At 43.3% G+C, this 24,879-nt stretch overlaps 1 protein-coding gene across 2 annotated transcripts in view; it reads left to right on the top strand.

The window, feature by feature from the left end:
• The window catches only part of AFF2 (ALF transcription elongation factor 2), a 472,104-nt gene that overhangs the window by 278,887 nt on the left and 168,338 nt on the right, over positions 1 to 24,879 (top strand). For both annotated transcript variants that reach the window (XM_056859368.1, XM_056859367.1), the window contains exons 5-7: positions 6,817 to 6,909; positions 10,804 to 10,840; positions 11,103 to 11,154. In XM_056859368.1, the coding sequence (XP_056715346.1) occupies positions 6,817 to 6,909; positions 10,804 to 10,840; positions 11,103 to 11,154 (182 nt within the window). The remainder of the gene's footprint in view (positions 1 to 6,816; positions 6,910 to 10,803; positions 10,841 to 11,102; positions 11,155 to 24,879) is intronic.

Raw genomic sequence — 24,879 nt, 5'->3', positions numbered from 1 at the left:
GCTTATGCAGAGTGTGAACCACTTCACTTGAACTTTTCCACTCCATAGAGAGACTTTTTCTATTGTGAATGTATTATATTCGGATAGTCTACTGTAGAGATCACTTTGTTGGTTACTAGAGTCTTATGTAGCTATTAATACAAGTTTTTGCACTGGTAACATTTATCCTTTCGCTCCTGTACTAACCTCCAGGTACTAGCTGGAGATCTCCTGCTATTACAACTGATCTCCAGCTGATAGAGATCAGCTCAACCGGAGAAAATGGCTGCTTTGGCAATTGGACTCTATGGCATTGAAGTCCCTCCCCAAACCCCACCCTCCTCAGAGGCTCCGCCCCAAAAATCTCTGGGTATTTTCCAACCTGGAGCTGGCAAACCTAGTGGTTTGGGGTATACATGTTCTAAAAGTAAAAAAAGAAATAAGGTTGTGGAACACCAGTAAGGATCTCCAGGCATAATGCAATCCAGAAGCACATGCCAATAAGACTGATGCCCCCTCCCACTTGCAACATTGCCTCCCTCCATTTGTGTACAACTGACAGTTGCATTTTAGCATTTGAAACTGGAATTGATTGCATCTGGAAATGGAAATGGACCTTGCCTATGCTGGTGCCTTTGGTTATTTACAGTTCTGTTTTAACATTGTAAATTATAATTACGTTCTTTCCTTGGGGCAAGCTTCAAGTTTGGGGGTTGGTTCTTTTTTAAGGAAAGCCATCAGTACGAAGTAGGGGAGTTGTTTGTTTATTTGTTTCCTTGTTTACCCTTCCCTAGACAGATGGAACAAATTATCACGCACCCCTCAAACAACCGCCAATGCTAAGCAGCTTCCAAAGAACACTTGTTTTGTTTACTCGAAGGAACCTTGCCAAGGTTTTAGAATTTGCAGAGATGGAATTATATGTTACTATTCGTAACTTCGTAAAAGAACTAGTTTTTCTTTTCTTTTTTCTTTTTGTCCCTTATTAGACTTTGGCGCGTGTTGGTGCTGCTCTATCGTCAGTTTGGAGGGCTGTGTTTTAAAACATAGATGACCCCCATTGTGGCACCATCAATGTATCAGTGGAACCCCAGGATTGGGGAAAGAGGGCCCAGAGGTCTAGCTGTGGCTGAGTCAGGCATACTCTGTTGTCTGCAACACTTCACTGCTGCCAGCGTGGTGTAGTGGTTAAGAGTGGTGGTTTGGAGCGGTGGGCTCTAATCTGGAGAACTGGGTTTGATTCCCCACTCCTTCACATGAGCGACAGATGCTAATCTCGTGAACCAGGTTGGTTTCCCCACTCCTAGACGTGAAGCCAGCTGGGTGACCTTGGGCTAGTCACAGCTGTCTTAGAGCTCTCTTAGCCCCACCTACCTCACAGGGTGTCTGTTGTGGGGAGGGGAAGAAAAGGTGACTGTAAGCCGGTTTGATTCTTCCTTAAGTGGTAGAGAAAGCCGGCATATAAAAACCAACTCTTCTTCTTCCTCCTTGGAACAAAAAACTAGACTGAATGTATATTTATTTGTTTATTAAATTTACATTATTTATTGTCCGCCTTTCTCACAGGGACTCAAGGCAGATTACCCACAGTGAGTCAGTAAGTCAGCACAATCAACAAAATGAAACATTCAATAGACAAGTCTGGAACCACCAGAAAGAACTGAAGCATAACATTAGTATTCACATGACACATTAAGCAGTACAGAAATTACATAGATTTTGATTTTGATTCAGTTTCTGAGACTAGCTGATAGAGTTGTTCCAAGGGTTGCCAGATCTGATTTGGTAAATTCCTGGAGATTTGGGGGGGGGGGGTGAAGCCTCCGGAGGGTGGTGTTGGGGGAGGAGAGGGACCTCAGCAGGGATGCTATGGAGTCCACCATCCAAAGCAGCCATTTTCTCCAGGGAAACGATCTCTGTGCTCTGGAGATCAGTTGTAATTCTGGGGGATTTCCAGGCCCCATCTGGAGGTTGGCAACCTTAGGATCACTGCCTGTGAAATGTTTTGAATAGTCTAGAGTAAATGTTGCTGCCCCTGCTGCTGTTATTATTGTTATCTTTATTAGACAGAATCTAGCTCATGAAAGTTTATGCTTCAGTAAATCCCTAAGTTTTTAAGTAGTAGAAAAGGGCAAGAGTCCAGTAGCACCTTAAAGACAAACACAAATATTTTCTGGAAGGGTATGAGCTTTCGTGAGCCACAGCTCACTTCTTCAGAAAGCTGTTACCCTACCAGAAAATATTTTGGTTAGTCTTTAAGGTGCTACTGGATTCTTGCCCTTTTCTACTGCTGCAGACAGACCAACACGGCTACCCACTGAATTACCTAAGTTTTTAAGGTATCACAGCTCTCTCTCTCTCTCTGGTTCTCTGATGCAACAGACTAATATGACTATTCCACTGGAGTCTGTAGCTGTGTTAATTGAAGGCAGTATACTTGGGAAGGTATGCAGAAAAATATGACTTTATAGAGTAAAAAAAGAAAAGAAAGAAAAGGCACTGTAAAATAGCCTGAGGTGGCCAGAGAATGCTCCAGGAGGTGTGGAATTTGAGAGCAATTGAGAGTCAGTTAAAGGAAAAATCAAAACATTGAGAGACATGGAAACCGGCTTGCTCAAGCTCATGAGAGCTTAGATAGATCCATTCTTCTTTGGATATTGGAGTTTTGTAATTAAGCTGAATTATTACAGTAGGGCAGTGTCTGAGGATGGGTGGATGCGACCCTCATAGAATTCTGGAGGGAAAGATTTGGGTTTGGGGGAGATTCCCAGATTGTTGATTCCCCCAGTGTGATTCCTCACAAAAATGAAACAAGGTGAAGGGCAGGCAGCCAAACTTCTGAAAAGAGAGCAATTTATCTGACTGACTAGTTCCATAATGCCCTTCTTTAGTTGCTGGCCTTTCGGATTTGAATCCCTTCCTCTCATTGACCCCACAACGGCTTCAAACCCATCTTGCAGAATTAGACAACTTTCCTTCTGATTCTTTACATTCTCTTTGAGCGCTGTGGGGGCCATTAACCCTACAGCCCTACAGACAAATTATGCTCTGTTTTTTTTCTTCCTGGTAGCTGTTCATTAAGTATCTTCTGTATGTCTCCTTCTCAGTTCCTTACCTGAGGGCATCTACAGCTCATTAAAGAAAAGGGAGCTTTGAGAAGTGAGCGTGTCCAGCCCTAATAATAAAACACGCAGAGTCAATTAAAACAATGGTTAAATAATTTTTCAGGAAGGAGGATTCTCGAAAGGCAGATGCGCCTGTTGAGCCAAAGCATCTTCTAAGCCAACCAAACCCTTCTCATTGTTTGCTCATAGGCACACTTTGCAAAGTGACTCTACAACTCATCCATCAGCAAATACAATTCTGGAATTGTTTTAAAGTCCAAGCCGCGTGAAAATATCCTGATGATTTCTGTGGACTTGTCTCCTTTCAATCCCACTCTAAAACATTTTGGTTTTACACTCTTATTGCACCCAAATAATTTCTAAAAGCTTTCACATTTGGAAATGGAATTGTTCTTCACCCTCTTCCCAAAATTAAAATAAAGTTAAAAATCTTTATGATTCTTTGCTGACTTCCCTAAAGTGTGCACAAGATACAGTGTTGCAGGCTTAGAACAAAGGTGAACATTCAGTTCAGAGCTGTGTTGGGACTAAATTGGAGTCCTAAGGTAACATTTGCATATGTCACTGAAAAAAATGAACATGAACTTGCTAAACGCTTGCTCTTAACATGCACTATTCAAAAATTATGCTTACATATGAAAACCATGAGTCATTATTGAAAAAAAGGTTAATGTATGGATTCAGAAATCATTCGAGTCGTGATCTTTTTGTTTATTCAAAATTAATTAACAAATTTAGTCACTGTATTTAAAACTAATCACAACTATGAGGATTTGTTTTTCTTAAATTTAGGGTGGCTTTGTGTCAGTAGAATTTCAGGGGCGCATGAAGTTTCATAGGCCATATCCACTGTTTGCTTACACTAAGGATATGTGCGTGTGTGAGTGCCGTCAAGTCACTACTGACTTATGGCAACCCAGTAGGGTTTTCAAGGCAAAAGACCAACAGAGGTGGTTTGCTGCCGCCTTCCTCTGCATAGTGACCGTGGTATTCCTTGGTGATCTCCCATCCAAGTACTAACCAGAAGTGAGTTTGCTTAGCTTCTGAGATCTCACATGATCAGGCTAGCCTGCGCAATCCAGGGCAGGGCCACTAGGGATATACATTTGAACATCTGTTGGTGGGAAACGATTTGACAAATTGGGTTGTTGAAGAGAACACTTAGAGTGGAGCAGAAGAGTTGCCTGGGATTTGTTAGGTGATTTCTTCCCCTTGGAGTAGGGTTGCCAACCTCCAGGTACTACTAGAGAAATAGGCACCTAGTACTACCAAGGCAAGCTGAGAGAAAAAATAGTACTGAGCAACTAATTATGCAAACACAAATTGTTTAGTGACAAGTGAAAGGTGCAAACATAACAAAACATGAATAGACGAGTTGCAACAACAAGCAGCAAACGAAAATACAATTTACACAAGCATAGCTCCCAACAGGGGCCACCATACGTCTCTTCAGGGCTGTCTTATTGGTCCCGCAGGACTCTCTGTATAATACAGTCTTTGAAGTATTCCTTGAAGTATGAAATTGACAAAGGTAACGGTAGAAGATGGTAGAAACGCAGTCCGGATTAACCGCAAAATTACCAAACATACCTTAGTACAATGAAAATTTTTCACTGAGAAAGTGAATTCTGTTCAAATGCACTTGTAGAGCTGCTCCGCTCCAAGCTGCGTGTAGCCAAAGCCACAGGTGTCAATAATTGGTAATTTTGCTGTAAAAAACACTATGTTATAATAGATTTAAGTAGTCAAGCACAAAATGATTTTTTAAAATAATTTTATTGGAAAAATAGTACGTATTGCATTTTTTTACAGGAGCATTGTCTCTCGAAATAGAACGGTTTGCTGACGAAGCCGCCAGAGCGGCGGTGAAAACGTCAAGTTAATCCGGACTGCGTTTCTACCATCTTCTACTGTTACCTTTGTCAATTTAATACTTCAAGGAATACTTCAAAGACTGTATTATACAGAGAGTCCTGCGGGACCAATAAGACAGCCCTGAAGAGACGTATGGTGGCCCCTTGTTGGGAGCTATGCTTGTGTAAATTGTATTTTCGTTTGCTGCTTGTTGTTGCAACTCGGCTATTCATGTTTTGTTATGTTTGCACCTTTCACTTGTCACTAAACAATTTGTGTTTGCATAATTAGTTGCTCAGTACTATTTTTTCTCTCAACCTCCAGGTACTAGCTGGAGATCTCCTACTATTACAACTGATCTCCAGCCAATAGAGATCAGTTCCCCTGGAGAAAAGGGCCGCTTTGGCAATTGGACTCTATGGCATTGAAGTCCCTCCCCTCCCCAAACCCCGCCCTCCTCAAGCTCTGCCCCAAAAATGTCCTGCCTGTGGTGAAGAGGGACCTGGGTACCCTACCTTGGAGTCCCTCAGAGATACAGATGGATTGAATACATGATTCAGCATTTGGGGAAGGAGGACAGGTCATGGAGATTTCTCTGTATGCAAAGTGACTTGTGTGTTGGTTATGCAGTTCCAAGGGTGACCAGGAGCTGCAAGTGTATAAAACCACCTGTTAAGCCAAGGCTATGCCAGGCTTGCTGGGGGTAAAGGGAAGATGACTGGGGAAGGCATTGGCAAACCACCCCGTAAACAAAGTCTGCCTAGTAAACGTCGGGATGTGACGTCACCCCATAGGTCAGGAATGACCCGGTGCTTGCACAGGGGACTACCTTTACCTTTTTATGCCAGGCATAAACCTGCACATTTAACCATAAGCTGGGAGTGGAAAGACACTTGGTATTAGAGCAACAACTGCTAGTCAAAGTGACACAAGTGGTTATGGCTTGGAAATTGGGGACTGCCAAGGTGAGCCCTTGTTTGGAGGTGCTGTATGGGAGATCGTGTGCCCAGAAGGCAACTTCTTGTGCTGGTGAAAACTGGAGGCCATAGTTGCATCAGTCTATACCATTGATCAGCTGGGGTGGGGCAAGATAGGGGCTGGTCCATCATATCATAGGTTTTGCATTGTCACAAAGTCACTTTGAGATTATGTTGCTTTGTTAAAAATGAGTTGAAATAAGTTGTGCAGATTGTCCCTCAAATCCGGTATTCATAGCTTCCCTGTTGGGAAAATTCATTGAATATTGAATGTAAAGAGTGGATGAGAAATTCAACAACTTGTCTGTTAAACCTTTCTCTTGACATCTGTTGGAGTCAATGAAAATACAAAAAATTTTTTCCATATTATGAGGAAATACCTTTACATTTGAGGGTAATTATCCCATAGCAGAGCATGCTATAAAAATTTGTACACGTGTTCAGTTCTTACAGAGCTTTTGCTCATGCATTCGTTTCATTTGTTTGTGAGTTAATTTGCAGTTTTTCAAATAAAGTTTTATTAGAAACAGTCATCTCCAATTGAGAAGATACATTTCGATAAGAGTTGGATTTTCATCATACTAGACATGATATCCATGTTACTTTTAACAAAGCTGTCACTGTCACCCTTTCTTCTAACGCTAAATAGCTGTGCCTTTTTAAATCTCTGTTTTTTCTGTATCACAAAAGAATCTCTCTTATGTTTTGTCAAAAGCAGAAGTTTTTTTAGGCAACAACTGGAAAATATTGTAACATATCACTGGAGGCATCAACTAATGTCTTTCTGAAAGCTCATTACTTTGTAAACCAAGGTAATGAAAACATGGATTGGTGTATATAATGCAAACTACATTTCTGTTTTCTTTTTCTGTTCTTGCTAGGAGATGACCCATTCCTGGCCTCCACCTCTCACTGCTATCCACACACCTGGGAAGGCAGAACAGAATAAGTTTTCCATTCCAAACAAAGTGCAGGTATGCTATGGGTAGCCTTGCATTAGTATGTGCCACCCAATGTATCCATTGCTTTGAGGGAATGAAATGTTGGGTATTGAATCCACTGGCCCTAATCCTACTCTATTCGTGCTCCACATCTAACGCTCAGGGCTGTAACCAGCTTTCCAGGCAAGTTGGGCTGCCATCTTTCTAGGTGGGGTTTTAAGGAACTGAATGAAAATGTGCAATTTCCCATTAACCCACAGAATACTCTAACACTAGGGTTGCCAACCTCCAGGTACCAGCTGGAGATCTCCTGCTATTACAACTGATCTCCGGCCGATAGAGATCAGTTCCCCTGGAGAAAAGGGCCGCTTTGGCAATTGGACTCTATGGCATTGAAGTACCTGCCTTCCCCAAACCCCATCTCCTCAGGCTCCACCCCAAAAATCTCCAGGTATTTCCCATCCCGGAGTTGGCAACCCTATCTAACACCCTTTTGCCAGGCCCACATTCTGTTTGCATTTTTGTGTTTATGGATTGTTAGTGTCATAAATGTTTAGACTGAATAAGAACAGTTATTCTTTAGTTTGGGAGCTTTTACACAGTTACAATGGATACCTTTCTTCCATAAATAGAAACTTCTTAAATTACTCCTCCCCTCTTAAAATGCTACCATGCACTACTATGGTCACTAAAAGTGGATTTTTGGGTCACCTACATGAGACGATGATGATAGTGACCTTTAACGCACGATTTCATAGCACAAATAAAAAAACCTTATTTTTCAAAATATTATTAGATGGGACCAAACAGTGCCTGAAGTAAATGGGACCCCCATTGGCCCCATTCTGGCTACAAACCTTCTAATGGCCCAGAATGGAGATGTGCCCCCATAGCCACATCAAAAGATGCATTTGGCCAGATTTGGCACATCCAGATGCACATGTTTATCCTCCTCAAGTATGTATGTAAGAAGCTGGTATCTGCACCCAGAGCTCTTTTGCTGGGTTTGCTGACTATAAACAGATTAATATACAATTAGAAGGAACATATTAACATTACAATGAGAAATTCTGACAAGTAACATGAGCACCAAAATAGAAAAGCACAGCCACTTTTAAATGGGGAGAGGGGGTACAATCCAACTACCGAGAAGGTTTGTTCCCATCTTTTGAGTGGCTGGCAACCGTTATTTGGTCACACCCCTTTTTTGAGGGCATAAGACAATTGGGCCGTTTATTCAGCCTCAAGTTTTTCTGGCAGGGGGCAAATTGGAGGGTGATTTAAAAACTGTGCCCATCTGAGGCAACCTTTTCACTGGCAAAGCTGTTCCTCCCACTCTCCCTTCAAGTTGCATTCTGAGATTCGCTGGTAGCCTACAGGAATTTTCTAGGATTGTCTCTAATTGGCTGTCAGAAGTTTTTTTCTGGTTTTTCCTGCTTCGTGCCATAAGGGGAGGAGGGGTTATTATTAAACTCACCTGGTTGGAGTAGACTGGTAAAGGCCCTAACAAAGGCAGCGGGATTGGTATGGGCTTATCACTAATTTAATTAGATCAGCATGAAGCTGGATCTTAGACTGGAGAAAGGTCACATGAGCAAACGTCATAGGCTGATCAACCCAAGCGCCTGGGGAGGGAACACTCTTGGTGTTAGACATCAGAGTCTGAACTCTCAAGCCAACAAGTGTGATGGGCAGCGACTCTCAGCACAGTTTGGTGCGCGGGCAAAGAGAAGTGACTAGCAGCTGTGCAACTGCTTGGAGTCTGGGTAGGATTGCCCAAACACTGGCAAACCCCATGGTCTGCCTCTATGTAAAGCGTTTACCACCTGCAGTTCAGTTTTAAAATTAATAAAGCCTTAGGGTAAGTTTAGTCTCTGTTGGTGCCATCCTAAGAGCACTTCCTTGAGAGTAACTCCCATTGAATAGAAGAAGAAGAGTTGGTTTTTATAAGCTGACTTTCTCTACCACTTAAGGGAGAATCAAACCGGCTTACAATCGCCTTCCCTTCCCCTCCCCATAACAGACACCTTGTGAGGTAGGTGGGGCTGAGAGACTCTAAGAGAGCTGTGACTAGCCCAAGGTCACCCAGCTGGCTTCATGTGCAGAAGTGGGGAAACCAACCCAGTTCACTAGATTAGCATCCGCTGCTTATGTGGAGGAGTGGGAAATCAAACCCGGTTCTCCAGATTAGAGTCCACCATTCCAAACCACCACTCTTAACCACTATTCCATGCTGGCTGAGTATGATTCTGAGTTGACCTATTTAGGATTGCTCTCTATGTCTTCCTTCCTTTCTGAGGTGGAGGACCAAGAAGCCCTTCAGATTAATACATTCAAGAGGAAAATTTTACCACATGTGTGGCTGTCTTCTTTGGAAAAGAACAGGGGTTCCAACAGCTTTGCTTGAACCAGATTGTGCTCTCCGTTTTTCTTCACAAAGCAGTTTTTAGGAGCAATAACAACTCGGAGCATGGCTTTTGGAAATGTGGGCACAAGACAGGCATTGTTATAGATCTCTTTGAATTAAATATTCCCACCAGAAGTGTAATAATGCAGTAGAAAAGGAGAGCGTTCATTTCTGCAATTTATTTTTCCCTTTGACACTCAGCTATAAAGTGCCATGTTTACTGTTACGGCATGATTTGCTTAGCAAGGGATTGACTAGCAGTGTGGCAGAATATTAGGAACTAATCATGCCCCGAGAGAAGGAACCGCAAAGGTCTTAATGATTTCAGTATCCTATAGTTCTGACAGTTTTTACAAAACAGCGCTGAGCTGTAGGACTGGATTGTTTGGTTTCCTTTTAAAAAGAATCATTTAACTCCTTCATAATCAAATAAGTAAGCAATGGTGCATGTTAGCAGCTATTCACACTAAAAGCTCTATGTGTGGTGGGTGAGGTGTTCACAAGCCCGAAGCTTGTGTTCTACCACACGTTCATCTTGCTGAATGGAGATGTGAGGCCCTGCTCCCAGTGGGCCCCCAGTAAAGCATATACACATCTAAGCATTCCCATCTCATTGAAATGTGCTTAGCACATGTGCTGGCCCATGAGAATCAATGTAGTGCAGTGGTTAGTAGTGGACTAGGAATTGGCAGGCCTGGGTTCAGATCCCCACTCAGCCAAGACCTTATGCCAGTCACTATGGTTAAGAGCAATGGTTTGGAGTGGTGGACTCTGATCTGGAGAACCGGGTTTGATTCCCAACTCCTCCACATGAGTGGCGGACCCTAATCTGGTGAACAGGATTTGTTTCCCCACTCCTACACACAAAGCCAGCTGGTGACCTTGGGCAAGTTTCAGCTCTGTTAGAGCTCTTTCAGCCCCACCTACCTCACAGGGTGTCTGTTGTGGGGAGGGGAAGGGAAGGTGATTGTAAGCTGGTTTGAGTCTCCCTTAAGTGGTAGAGAAAGTCAGCATATAAAAACCAACTCCTTTTACTCCTACTCCTACTCCTACTCCTCTTCTTCTTCTTCCTCCTCCTCCCTTGAAAACCCTATGGGGTTGCCATAAGTTGGTTGCAACTTGATGGCACTTTCCACCACTAGACCAACACTCTAACCACTACATCCCACTGGCACATAGGAAGTCTGATTTAACATGTGCCAATCATGTTAGTGCATGAACTGGTGCATTGAGTAAGCACATCTAAACAAGATGAGATCTGTGTTGAACACCTGCATTGCAAAGTGCCTTTTCCCAGGGCTCCATCTAATTTGAATTGGACCTTGATACAAAGTCAACAGATTTATTTTTGTCTAAATGAATGTATGTTCAGATGCTAACGTTGGTGGGAAGGGTACAGGCTGCTATGAGTTATCTGTCTTTGTTGATGTAGCCCTTGTGCTATTAGCCTAATGAGTAAATATGGATCTTCCTCCTTAAGCTCCTAACTCATGGTGACATTTTGTTTGTTTTCATTGTAGGATTCGCAGCATCTGACCTCAGGATACAATGTGCAAAGTAGGTCTTCATTGTTCTTAGTCTAAACCATCAGATTCCCCTCCATCCAATACAATGTCATTAAAATAAAGGTTGAAAAATTCATTTCCATGCTGCTGAAGCAGATTATAGTTGTGATTTGTTTGGGTTTTTAAAAATTATTTTGCATACCATGCCATGTTCTGTTTTGATGCACATCATAACATCACTTACAATTAGATAGAGTAGCACTTAACAGCGCAATCTGGTGGCAATTATTTTAAGGTGGTTCTTTTCTTTGCAGAATGGAGTGAACCAGCTGGCAAAGTTGCAACCAAATCAGTGCCACAGAAATCGTAAGTAGTCTTGCTTCCATTCTGTAACTTTTTGAATATGATACGATCTGTGCATTCATCTTCTAGCATTATAGTTCCAAAAATAAGTGCTGGGAGAAATAAATTAAATATCCTTATGGTCCAAAATACATCTCAAAGAAAGGTGCTGATCATGTCTGCATGATTCGTTGCCAGTGTCCAATTAATCTCTCTTGAGTTCAAATAATTCCATTCCATTGTGCATGGCTGAAATATTACAAGAATAGCAGAATTAAACAGGTTGGAGTTAGCTGCCTGTTGTTTCTCTGTATGAGTCACTGCTCTGGACTTTCCTCCTTCCAACCAGTTGGCAAATGGGTGAGAATTTTATTGGTCTCCAGTTTCCTTCAACTCAAAGACACAGGCAGGCTGGGATAGTGAGGTTATGCTTGTGTTTTGGAAGAGGAATTGACTAGAGCCTCCCAGAGAGAAGCATGGGAGTGAACCATTTGCCTTGCTGCAGGCAACTGCCTTTAGAACTGCTCCACTCCACAACCAAGTGGTTACAAAATACCATGCTGTTGTTTTATAAAACCATAAGAATATTGTATATGTTTGTTCATCAATGTTGATACGAAGCTGCCTTATTTTGACTCAGACCATTGGTCCTCTAGCTCAGCAATGTCTACTCTGACTGGCAGATGCTCTCCAAGCTCACAAAGCAGAGCCAGGTTTTTCCAGGAATTGAACCTGGACCTTCTGTATACAGCACACATGTTCTGCCACTGAACTGTGGTCCTTCTTTTTATAAGAAACTGTTTTAGGGTTCACCTAAATGTTATGTATTACCTGAGTGGGGCGGGGGGAAGGCACTGTGGCTGTTTCAGCTTGAGAAAACAGTGCAGGCAGGAAGGCAGAAGCCCTTCCTTTCTCCCCCCCCCCCATGTTTGTGATCAGAAACTAACTTGGGTAACACTTAATGTTTAGTCGAGATCTCGTAGTGACTCAGACCATCTGTCCATCTAGCTCTGTATTGTCTACTCTGAGATCCTTTAACTAAAGAGAACAGGAATGGAACCTGGCTATTCTGCACGCAAAGCATGTGTGTGCACATCCACACACATGTCCCAACATAGGAATAGTGAAAAAGAGGCACGTGTGAGAAACTCATTTTACTGACAGATGTGGAAAGATTATTATTTAGAATGTACCAAGTAAATATTTTTCCCACAGTGTTATGGTAAACAGAGGCTCTCATTCACAAGATGGCCAACGCATTGGTTAGGCTGAATGCAGCAGCCACTTGGAGCGGAAGCTGGGAGAGCTGGGAGACTGGCCACTGTCAGTTAATGGGCATAAGCAAGCCGCACACCAAGGGGCAGCTGGGTAGCTACAGGTTTGGTGACACATCTCTCAATCCGGCGTGGGCTACATTACAAAAACGCTTGAGTGTGTGCAGGAGAACACCAAGTAAGAGAAGAGGCCAAGAAGGAGCTGAACCCTGAAGCAAGAGGCCACGTCAGAAATCCTCTGGCAGGAGGAATGGAGTGGAGCGATACCTTCCTCTTCCCTGCTTCAAAAGCTGTGGAGGCATTTTTTGGCCTGCCGGGACTGCCTGCTGGGCAGCATTCTTCTTCCCTCTCTCACAGTTGTCTATTAGATTCTATTTAGCAAGAGAAACTTAAACCACATTGTATTTGAGAATGCTCCAGCTTGTCAGCGGGGGAAAACAGAAGCCCAGACTTACCGTGTCAATCATTTCTTGCTTCTGGCAATAGAATGTTTAGGGACTCTGGGTACAGGCAACTAGACTCAGGCCATCTTCATTAATACCTTTTGATAGGAGTGCCACGAAACAGCTCCTGTCGTTTTGTTTTTGCAAAACAGCGCTGATTTTCTGGGGTGGGTTTTTCCCCCCCAAGGGGAGGGAATGTTCAGGAGTGTTCAGCCAGCATGGAGTCACATGTCACTGTCTGTCTTTATGGGATGATGTCAACCTGTCGAGTGAGCACAGGAAGTAGCTGTGTAGGAGTGCCAAAGTTGTGCCAACACTGTATCAATGCACATCGCTGCAATGGAATACCAGACAGTGTAGTTTTAAAGATGCTTTTATTCCTTTTCAGTACATTAGGGGTGATTTCAAGTTTCTCATCCTGGTGATTTTTTGACCAGAAAATACCCATTCTCATCTCCCAATCACAAATCAAACCCAGAATATTATTATTTTTTCAAATTTTTGCAGCCTATTCTGTTTCCTTGTCCTAAATCTTCCAGTATAATGCACACATTTTTCAACATTTATTTGAGCATCAATAAATCACCCTTGTTTTCTATACATAGATCATCCATATGAAGTAGTTACACAAGCCTTGTTCAGATGTTGCAGGGAACATGCATACATGTGTTGGCAAGAAAGAGTCAGTGCGCGTTCACTTTACAAATGAAAACAAGGACCAGAACCTGGGGAAATGTGTAGTTTCAATCACCCATCCATCTGTACATGTGTGGAATGTGACATGAGAATTACTCAAAGCAATTATCCAGAAAAATCACACGTACACGGTACATGGATTGTACATGCATCCGCTGGTATTTGTGAATGGGGCTACTGTATGTATACATTGTGAGTACTGTCTGCAGAATGTGCATACAGAAGACAAAGGAACTTCTCAAAGCAATAGTAAAATGTGGAGAGCAAAACAACTGGCAGAAAGACAAGAGACTGCAAAAGAAATTAAACTGGGACCATTTGCTCATCCTTAAATGTGTCGGGGCTCCTTTTTTTAATAGTATTTTGAATGTGGGGATCAGCAGTTTGTAACCAAGGCACGTCAGTCCTGGTGTATAGTTATATGCTGGCTTGGGCAAGGGGGGTATGTTTCTGAGCTCAGTGGTATACAGTGCATTTAATGGGACCAAAGCTCTCTATAGGAAGTCTGATATAAAACCCAAAGACATGGAGAATACCTTTTATGAACCAGCCTCTCTCTGTTCTGCTGCTTGATCTAAGGTTCCAGCACTATCAATCAAAATCCTATGAGGAATGAACAGCCGTCTTATGAAAGGTGATGGATTTTACACATGACAGATCAAAGCTGCAATATAAAGTTACTTTTATTTTTAGTTTCCAAATGAAGATCCGCTAAGTCATAGCTGTTGCTTTTCTTTTCCCCTACTAATACACTGTTGAGGCATCTTCTGTGAAGGTTGTGTATTGTGTGTGTTTCTTTCTGTCTGTTTACATTGGTTAGGAATCCATCTGCATTGTATAATGGATCAAATTTTGGGTTGTACTCGGATTGAATTGCTTGCTTGGGAAAGTGGCTGAAATCCAATCTGTGGATGGGGTTTTCGGCTTGTAGTCAATGGAATCTGGCATCATACCTGAGCTCTGGAAGAAATTTCCCCTTGGTATAGTAATGTGGTATCATGAGCTTAAATCTTTCCCATTATTTATTATAAGTATGCTGTGTTCTTCCTTTTTAATTAAAGAAAGCTCAGAGTGCTAAATGGAGACATTAGTATTCTCCCATCAAGATGTTGACCCAGTCCACATTCTTCTTGTTTCAAAAATGCTGCAGTATCAGATGCTCTGAATGCATTTAAAACAATGAGACTTGAAAGTACCTTGTTTTAAGCATTCCAAATACTACTATTAATGTTACCACACCACTACGGCCACCACTCTGCTACTTCTGTTACTACTTCTGTTAGTACACTACCACTTTCCTACTGCTACTTCTATAGCCACACTACAGTTGCTGTTAGTACTACTACCATTCTTCTACTGCTACTTCCACTCTACTGTTATTCTGACTAACACTACTACTAACACTACTAAATAATAAATAGCAGTATCTTCCAGCCAAAGTGAAGCACCTTTGACTTGAAACATGAGTTAAACACATGCTTAGCTCTTCCTCATTTGATTCATGAGAACTTTACCTGGATCATACCTGAGTGTCACTTTCAATATTGGCATATAAACCCACATGATGATGCCCATTCTCTGAGCATAGGATTGCTGTGATTTGTCACTAAAATAAATCTTATCTCCAACCCTGCCTGGATGTGGTTCCAATTTATAAAATGTGGCCCTCTGGATGTGGTCCTCCATTTTACAGTATTTTCTATAGATGTCTTGCCTATTTGTGTGAGTTGTCTGTCTCACTGTATATTGATACCACTCTTTAAACACATGATTGACACATGGGATATTCTCATGCCTTGAATAGGAAGTGGTGAGCCCAAGGATAACCAACAAGATAACCAAGGATAGCCAACAGCTTTGCACTCTGAAGGATGGCCTTCTCCATTAGGTGACAACTTGGAAGGCTTTAAGAGGGGAGTGGACGTATTCATGGAGGAGAGGGGTATTCATGGCTATTAGTTAAAATGGATACTAGTCATGCTGCATACCTATTCTTTCTAGGATCAGAGGAAGATGCCTATTATATTGGGTGCTTTGGAACACAGGCAGGATGGTGCTGCTGCAGTTATCTTGTTTGGGGGCTTCCTAGAGGCACCTGGTTGGCCACTGTGTGAACAGACTGCTGGACTTGATGGGCCTTGGTCTGATCCAGCAGGGCCTTTCTTATGTTCTTATGTGACCGAATAGATTTGCATTTTGCAGTTGTTATGGAGAGCACATTACTTTTGAAACAGCTTGCACTTCTGTTTGGTTGTAAAGGTCCACTTTGGAGGTCCATTTGGAAGCTATCCAGGGCCTTTTTAAACCAAATACGTCCTGTGCTGTCTGTCATACTGCTGAGCGCTCTTGAGGGCTTCCTTTAAAAGCCCAGCTGGAATGAAAGAATGGATGTTAGAAGAAGTCATAATGCTATCCTTTCCTTGCCATCAAATGGCTTCTTACGTGTACTCAGTTAACCCATTATTAAAAGGTTCGGCTCATGAGCTTAAGGATGCTACTAGAAAACATCTGCTGGAAACAACAATCTCTGTTGAAACAGACAAGCATAAGAATGGTGTCTTGGTTTATATGATGCTTGGAGGAGCACATCTCATGCAACGGTAGCAGAGTAGCTGTCTGTGAGCAGCTGTACCCAAATCCAAGCCTAGAGCATGTTTTCATCAACCCAGGAGCCAAATTTCTGGTGATGGGGAGGGGGACTGTATCCAGGGCAAAAGGCTGCTAAGTTGACTGAGCAAGGAAAGAAGTCCAGGTTTCTAGGATATATACCAGGCCTAGCCAATCCAGACACTTTATATTGCCTACAACTGCAGGGGCCATTTTCACACACTCTTCCTTTTCTACCTGAAGTGGACAGAAGCCCACACAGTGCCAAGTAGCATGTACCAACAAAGTCCCAGGTGGCTCACAATATCATTCCTTCTTCAAGCCCTGGAGACCTAATGCTTAGCTGAGCTACACGATCATCAGACAAATGTGGTACAGCCCTTGCTGAACTAGGCAGCAGGTAATGAGCGGTTTAAAACCATTCCATATCTAAAGCAATCATGTCATGAAGAAGAGTTGTCACCTGTCTCTCATGCATACGTGCAAATGTTCTATGTGCAGAAGTATTTTAAATACAATTTCCTTCCTGCTGTGTGAAGCAATAAGAGCTGCACCACATACTTCTGCTGGTTTTGTAGCTCAGCATAATTAAAGTCAAGAGAATGGCTACTCTTCTTCACACTAAAAGAAACGATTTTCAAGCAATTGATATGGATACTTGAGGACCAAAGTATGCAAAGGTTTTGACTGGTGGTGAAAAGTGACATCAAGTCACCGCCAACTTATGATGACCCCATTGGGTTTTCGGGGCAAGTGATGAAAAGAGGTGATTTGCCGCTGCTTGCCTCTTGGTAGCAACCCTGGACTTCCTTGGTAGTCTTCCATCCAAATACTAACCAGCGCTGGCCCTGCTTACCTTCTGAGATCTGACAAGATCAGGCTAGCCTTGACCATCCAGTTCAGGATAAAGATTTTGACCACTATTTGTGTGTGTGAGAGAGAGAGAGCGCATTTGTAAGAGCTGCTTGCTAGGTGTCTTATCTGTCTATGTGTTTTTCGTCTATCCTTTGACCAGCGTGGTGTAGTGGTTAAGAGTGGTGGTTTGGAGCGGTGGACTCTGATATGAAGAACCAGGTTTGATTCCCCACTCCTCCACATGAGCGGCAGAGGCTAATCTGGTGAACTGGATTTGTTTCCCCACTCCTGTACACGAAGCCAGCTGGGTGATCTTGGGCTAGTCACAGCTCTGTTAGAGCTCTCTCAGCCCCACCCACCTCACAGGGTGTCTGTTGTGGGGAGGGGAAGGGAAGGTGATTGTAAGCTGGTTTGAGTCTCCCTTAAGTGGTAGAGAAAGTTGGCATATAAAAACCAACTATTTTTCTTCTTCTACCTATCTAACTAGGACAGTTTTATCCTGCCACTTCTTTCCCAGGAGTTTAGGGTGGCCTACATTGTTCTCTGTTCCCCCATTTTATTCTCACATCAACCCTGTGGGGTAGGTTAGGTCACCATGGCAAGCTGCCATTGCAGAGTAAGGACATCTCCTTCCACTTGGATCAATAGATTTCTGCCTTGGGCATGGTCGCCTGACTCCACTACGTCAACACTTTCACAAAGCCCAAATCAGAAGGGCATCTTTAAAGAGCTACAAAATGAGCAAAGGGCCATTATTGAGCTTGTTTTATGCCACGGGGTCTCTCATTATAAAGCAGGAGTTTTCAATGATAATTGCCACTGGATTCCTAAGCCGAAAGATTGTAAGTATTCTTGATGGAGGTCTTTGAAAATAGAAACCCGCTTCACGATATCTCTCCACTGTCAAAGAGCGTTTCATCTTATCTGTTTGGAACTTCTCTGCCATGTCAAAAGGGAGCCACCTGGGAGCAGACAAAACAAAATTTGGCAACGTCTCCATACTATGAATTAAAGGTAATTCATTCTTTGAAATGAATCAGCGGGAGCCCCTTATGAAGAGCAATCAGGCGTCAAGAGGGTTTTTACTGCAAGCTTTTCATATTGGGTAATGTGACAACAATCAATATTGCCGTTCAGAACATTCAAATCAAAATGTGGTTGTGTAATCCAGAAGCTTATAAAGAACATTAAATACTGGAATTTAGTCAGGGCTGGCACTTGAATTCCCTTTTCACCCGCCCAAGGTTGATGCTTTTTGCAAATGCCTTATGTTTTTGTGTGTTGCAAAATCATATAAATGTATCTGAACTTTGTCAATCAAGTTGTTTTATTGAGGACACCTTTCATATCTGTAGATTTTTCTGCTCACGACTTAAATTCTGGAGCCATCATCACTACAGATTGTGTGCATGATGACCCCATCATGAACACTGGGTTGGATCCTGCAGATCTGTGCCATTAATGGCGGTGCTTTCTCCTACTACAAGAAATCTTCCCCTGTTTCAAGAGACTCTTGCAACAGGGGAAGGCTCTTTGCACTAGGGGAGAGGAATGGATCCACAGAATCCAACGCAGTGTCTGAGAAGGCTAGGGTTGCCAGGTCCCTCTTCGCCACTGGCGAGAGGGTTTGGGGGCGGAGCCTGAGGAGGGACTTCAATGCCACAGAGTCCAATTGCCAAAGCAGCCATTTTCTCCAGGTGAACTGATCTCTATTGCCTGGACATCAATTGTAACAGGAGATCTCCTGCTAATACCGGAGGTTGGCAACTCTAGAGAAGGCTGAGTCCTCATGGCTGGACATCACATGGTTTCTCTGCATTTAATGACTGGTAGTTGAATGGGTGAACTCCACAGAATAGCATTGTGTTATGAATGTTCTGTCTATGGTGGAGTATTCATGGGCCAAGAGGTTCATGAATAGTTGCTAAGCATAGCTTATTTTCTTTAACTGAAATACATCATCGGAGGATGGGAGGAAGAGCAGAAGAAACCCCTTTGTAGGGTTGCCAGCTCCATATTGGGAAATAACTGGAGATTTTGGGGGTGGAGTGGGGATTTGAATCATCGCTTCCTGGCCTTAGTTTGATATGTTAACTACTACACCACACAACCTCTCCCAATCATCCTTCTGTTTACTCTAGGGGTGAGCATTCATCCTCCATGCAAGGTTTGCATCCCTTTTCCCTACTCCCTCTTCAGCTTCTAGGTTTAAGCATCTTCACATCTGGCTCAATGGCCAGATGTGTTCACAATTTGTGAGCATGCAGCTTCTACTTTGTCCCTGGCATCTTCGCCATACCTCTAGATTCAGCTCAGGCACCCAAGAATTGAACTATTGGGTTGCCCATCCACTACCTCCAATGAGCCCCATACAGTAGGACCACCACAGTCCTTGTTCTAGGCATCTATCCCAAGCATGGTTTTAATATTTTATTCCTGAGGTTCTGGGCCCATTAGCTATATTTACAGTATGAAGGAAGAACTGTGGAAACTACGTAAGTCCCAATATACATGTTTAGTACCTATAGCTTCCGAGGAATACAAAAATGGTAGCCATCAGAGCACGAATATTCACCAGGTTTACCATTTGCCCACTTCAGTTGGGCAACCTCCTGGTATAACCTCCCCCCTGACCTTGCATTTGGGCCAGTGGGATGAATGTGGGGGGCAGAAATGACATTGCATGCCATGCCGACATCACTTCCAAATTAGGCAACACTCTGGAATTCCCCCCAGTCTCTATGGTATTACCAAAGACTTTGGGGGAAAGCCCAGAGAGTTGGCTGATGTGCTGGCATCGTGTGTGGGCTTTCACCTGGAAATGACGTCGATGCTGTGTGCAACATTACATCTGCCCCTTGCTCTCCCTCGGACAACAGCCTGGCAACCCTAGCATTCACAATGGTAAGCCAATGACTAGAGGAGTTCATGGATTTTGTTTTTGCCAGTCCTACAAGTGTAGGTTCAATTTCTCCAACTTTGTTTTTCCAACAGGGCCATCTGTTCTTGCCCCCTTTAAAGCACCAATTAGGCCTGAGATACTCATGTAAATTATTCAGCACTTGATTATTAAAATATAACCAAATTAAATTCTTCTTGTCCCAGAATCTTTTAAAGTAATTTGTAAATATGTCTCGAAACAGCCCATTTGTCAAACTGGGCTAGCAGATATTTTATTGTGACAAAGAGGTTAAAAGGCACGTGAGCCATTTGAATAATGAAAACAAATTAAAAGACTCCTTTGGAAATTATTTTGAAGAATGGTCTCATCTGCAGGGACACACCAATCTTAATTATTTGTCTGTATTAACTCTAATCTAAACTGTTTATTGTGATGGGTGCACTGGATGTTTGCCTGTGAATGCAGGCAAAAGTTGTTCCTGCCAAGGAGCTGTAATGTTCCTCACAGTTCCTTCCATCTTTCTGAATGCCCATCTTTTTCAAACCTGTTCACACCCCTAACACCAGCATTAAGTTACCTAACACCAAGTCAGACCATTGGTCTGTCCAGTTCAGTATCATCTCCTTCAACTGGCCGTGGCTTTCTAGAGTCCCAGATAAAGAAATATTTTTCCTAACATCACCCCCTTTCCAATTCTGTCATGTGCATTTCTTCTAAACAGCTACAAGCAATCTTTCCAGCCTTCCAAAGTTCCCAGCAGAGAGACATGCCATTGAAAACTCAATAATTGAGAACTTCTATATATTGAGGATTCAGAACTGTTATGAATTAACTATTTATATTGTTATATTGTGTTTTGCTGTACAATACAGTTTTTCATTTAGCTTTATATTTTGTGTAGCCCTTCTGTGTCACACTTGTGTTGAACCTCCAGGTACAAGCTGGAGATCTCCTGCTATTACAACCGATCTCCAGCCGAAAAAGATCAGTTCACCTGGAGAAAATGGCCGCTTTGGCAATTCAAGACTGTGGCATTGAAGTCCCTCCCCTCCACAAACCTCCCTCCTCAGGCTCTGCCCCAAAAACCTCCCGCCAGTAGCAAAGCAGGATCTGGCAACCTTAGCTACAGCTCCTTGGGAGGGGGGGGGGAGGAGGAGGAGGAGAAGAAGAAGAGGAGGAGGAGGAGGAGGTTTTTATATGCTGATTTTCTCTACCACTTAAGGAAGAATCAAACTGGTTTACAATCACCTGCCCTTCCCCTCCCCACAACAGTCACCCTGTGAAGTAGGTGAGGCTGAGAGAGCTCTAAGAAGAGCTGTGACTAGCCCAAGGACACCCAGCTGTCATGTGTAGGAGTGGGGAAACAAATCCAGTTTGCCAGATTAGTGTCCGCAGCTCATGTGGAATGGGGAATCAAACCCAGTTCTCCATATCAGAGTCCACCTGGTATACCCATGTAGCAAAATGAGGTGGTAGAATGGGCTTTACCACTTAAGACAGTAGGGGAGGAGAGTCACATGCTTAATGCATCTTCATGTAAACACTCCTGAAAATCAAAAATCAGCACAATCCAGAGAATGGTTCTATGGTAGCATTCTGCATGCTGTGCTAGTTTCCCATTTACTGGAAATTATTAATCAATAGGAACCTTAAAAAAATAACCTCTCACCTGCAGCCTGGAGTAGAACAGTCCAGCCTAACTCTGCCACTTCACTTTTTGTGTGCGCCATCAAGTCACAGCTGACTTATGGCAACCCAGTAGGGTTTTCAAGGCAAGAGACATTCAGAGGTGGCTTGCCATTGCCTGCCTCCGGGTCATGACACTGGCATTCCTTGGAGGCTGCCCATTCAAATAACCAGGGCCGATCCTGTTTAGCTTCTGAGATCTGATGAGATCAGGCTAGTGCAGGGCTTTCCAGATCAGGGCACTTCATTACTCACTTGTAAATCAGGCCACCGAGCCCTGAACCTGAGATTCTGGAGACCTGGATACAAAGCAGTTGCTCTGCTTCTGAATCCAATCTTCCATTGCTTTGGCTCCATTTTCTACTCTTTGCTATGTGATCACAGGCAGTCAGGGACAATGTCATGAATGTGATGACATCACAGGGCTACATAATGAGTCACATTTGGTTAGTGATGATGTCAGTGAGGACAAATGAAAACAGCTTAGAGTGAAAACACTGGAGATCCCAACCAGTGGGAAGAAAGGGGGATGGTATAAATGAAGTAAGTAAATAAATATGCTCCCTTTTCAACTTGGCCCTATTTATTATTTGGATTTAGCTTGTCTCACAGGGTTGTTGTGAGGTTAAAATGGTGGAGTGGGGGATCATGCATGCCACCTTGGGCTCTTTAGATAAATGTTGGGGTGAAAATGTGATCGATATCTAGATAGGCAGGGATTAAAATGCAAAAGAGTTTCCTTATGCCTTAGTGGTCAGTGAGGAGAAAGGCCACATGGTATCAAGAGCATGGAGGATGCCCTGTACTGATAGGGTTGCCAACCCCCAAGTACTAGCTGGAGATCTCCTGCTATTACAACTGATCTCCAGCCAATAGGGATCAGTTCACCTGGAGAAAATGGCCGCTTTGGCAATTGGACTCTATGGCATTGAAGTTCCTTCCCTCCCCAAATCCCGCCCTGCTCAGGCTTCGCCCCCAAAACCTCCCGCCGGTGGCGAAGAGGGACCTGGCAACCCTATGTACTGAGGCCCTCAACTGAGGTGTGGTGTGCTAGGCTTCCCGGGCAAGTGAAATAGGAAGCCACTGGGTGCATCTTGACCATCTCCGGTGTGTGATGCTTTTGCTTCCACCATGCTTTGGAGAAGATGCAAAACCTGACCTTGCCCAGGAGCATGACATTTGCCATCAGAACTAGCACCAGCTGTGCTCCTTCTCAGCCTACAAACCAGCAGCAGAAAGGTATCATCTTTTCAAGTCATTGAGGAGAGATGACAATTACTACATTGTCTTTCCATTATTAAGCAAAAGCAGAGATATCCACTGGCACGAAAGGCAGAGATATCCACTGGACTACTAAGTTGTGCTGCAGGTGCTAAAGGTCTTCGTTTTGGTACACCTGAGCTCTCTTTTAAGCTGATGCCATGGTCCGTCTGACTTTTGCAGTATTTCCAGACGGCTACACCACCAACTTCATTCTGTTTAAGAGAAATGTCTCTCCAAGGAGGGAGAAAGGCAGAGAGAAAATATGAACCAGGGTTTCCTACATTTGATTTAGCGTTGATTTTAATAGTTCCAGACCAAATTTAGGGTTTATATATATATCATATAGTTTAGAATCTTGGCAGCTTCCCCATGGATTCTTTGAAGGTTATTTTGTGTGTGAATGTGTGTGTCTTTATTCTAATATTGAAGAGCAACCAAAACTGGCGACCTGTCTTGACCTTTAGTACTAGATTAAAATTCCAAGTGGCTACCATGGCAACAGTGCCTCGGAAATTAGATCCTGACAGAAATACCAAAAAGGAACTTAAAACTGCAACTGCTGCTCTGAACTCTGAAAAAAGGTTGCTTACAATTGTCAAAGACAGGTCCTTAATTGAAATAATCTGCTTTTCCCTTTTTTACTTAAAAAAAAGAAGGAGAGAGCAAAAAAAAAAACAGAGCAACAAAATATCTTATCTTGGAAAGGTTTATTTTAAAGTGAAAAAAGCTGCTGTGATTCAAGTGAAAGAGCTCTCTGCAGCATGAAATTCAAATCATCCTCCGTCCAATTTATGGGATTCAAAGCGGATGAGATGAGGTGGCAACCAGCCAAGCTGAGGCAGTAAAGATGGATTCCAGCATAACATTTGTAACAGTCTGCCCTGTTGGTCTTCAATGGATGGGTCATAGCCTAAAATTGGGTTGCCTCCAGACCAAGGGTGGTCTTAGCCAATGGGCAAGAGGGGCAGCTGCCCCAGGCTCCACGCTGGGGGGAGCCCCCACAGCTCTATCCTCCCCCCCAAAAAAGGAGGGAAAAGAAGAAGAGCAGGTTCCTGCTGCCACTCATGCCTGCCTCTTATGGGGTTCGTGCGGCAGGCAGCCATGAGGCCCACCCCGTCCCTGACCCCAGTGGGAGGCATTGGTAGGATGACAGTAATTCAGGAGCACCATCCTGGACTTTTTCTAGAGCCCAAGAATCACTAAGATTGCCACAGCTCACAATCTTAAGTGGGTCACCCTGTCCAGTGCCACAAACCATGTTTGGGTGAGAGAGAAGGGGGAAAGGACGACCGATCTCAATAGATCCTACAGACAGATGGGCAAGAGCCAACGAACCATGAAACCAGCCACAGAACCAAAAAGAGGTTTAGACTTGTTTTTATGAAACACCAGCTCCTTCCGTCCTGTGTGGAAAGCAGTTGAGAAAACTCGGCGGGAAGGCATTCCAAAAGCAAGTTTGTGATACGGCGTGGCGATATAGCACGGCGGATACTAGCCCTAAGAGCACAATGAGATCTGTGACTCACTCAACATCATTAATTTCATTTAAAGGCATCTGCAGGAGGAGGTGGTTTGAAGGGGGGCTATGGTGCATGTGGGAAGAAAGGAGGAAAGGCTTATCCATTCCACATTGCTGTTCCTTGGATAGGAACATGCATAGGTCCTACAGGCTATAGTTAGCCTGGTATGGTAAGAAAAAGTGTGGCTAATAGCAGTGTGGAGTGGGGTAATTTCTATCTGGGCAAAAGGTGCAGGGGAGGAAACTTAATATCCTCCCTGCCTCAGTGCTGCCTCTGATCCAAATCAAGTTCCCGGTGGTTGCTTTTAAATATAATTAAAATGTTGAGAGATACCAAGTCAGACCACTGGTCCATCTAGCTCAGTTTTGTTTTCGCTGATGACCAGTGACTATTTAACTAAGAGGTCATTCCCAACCCCACTGGGGGATTCTTGAGATGCCAGAGAGTGAATTTGGGATCTTCTGCATGCCAAGCACATGCTCTGCCATTGATCCATGCCAGCT

This window comes from Euleptes europaea, chromosome 13 (genome assembly GCF_029931775.1).
Source record: "Euleptes europaea isolate rEulEur1 chromosome 13, rEulEur1.hap1, whole genome shotgun sequence".
Lineage (NCBI taxonomy): Eukaryota > Metazoa > Chordata > Lepidosauria > Squamata > Sphaerodactylidae > Euleptes > Euleptes europaea.
This window is presented reverse-complemented; position numbering and strand designations above follow the sequence as displayed.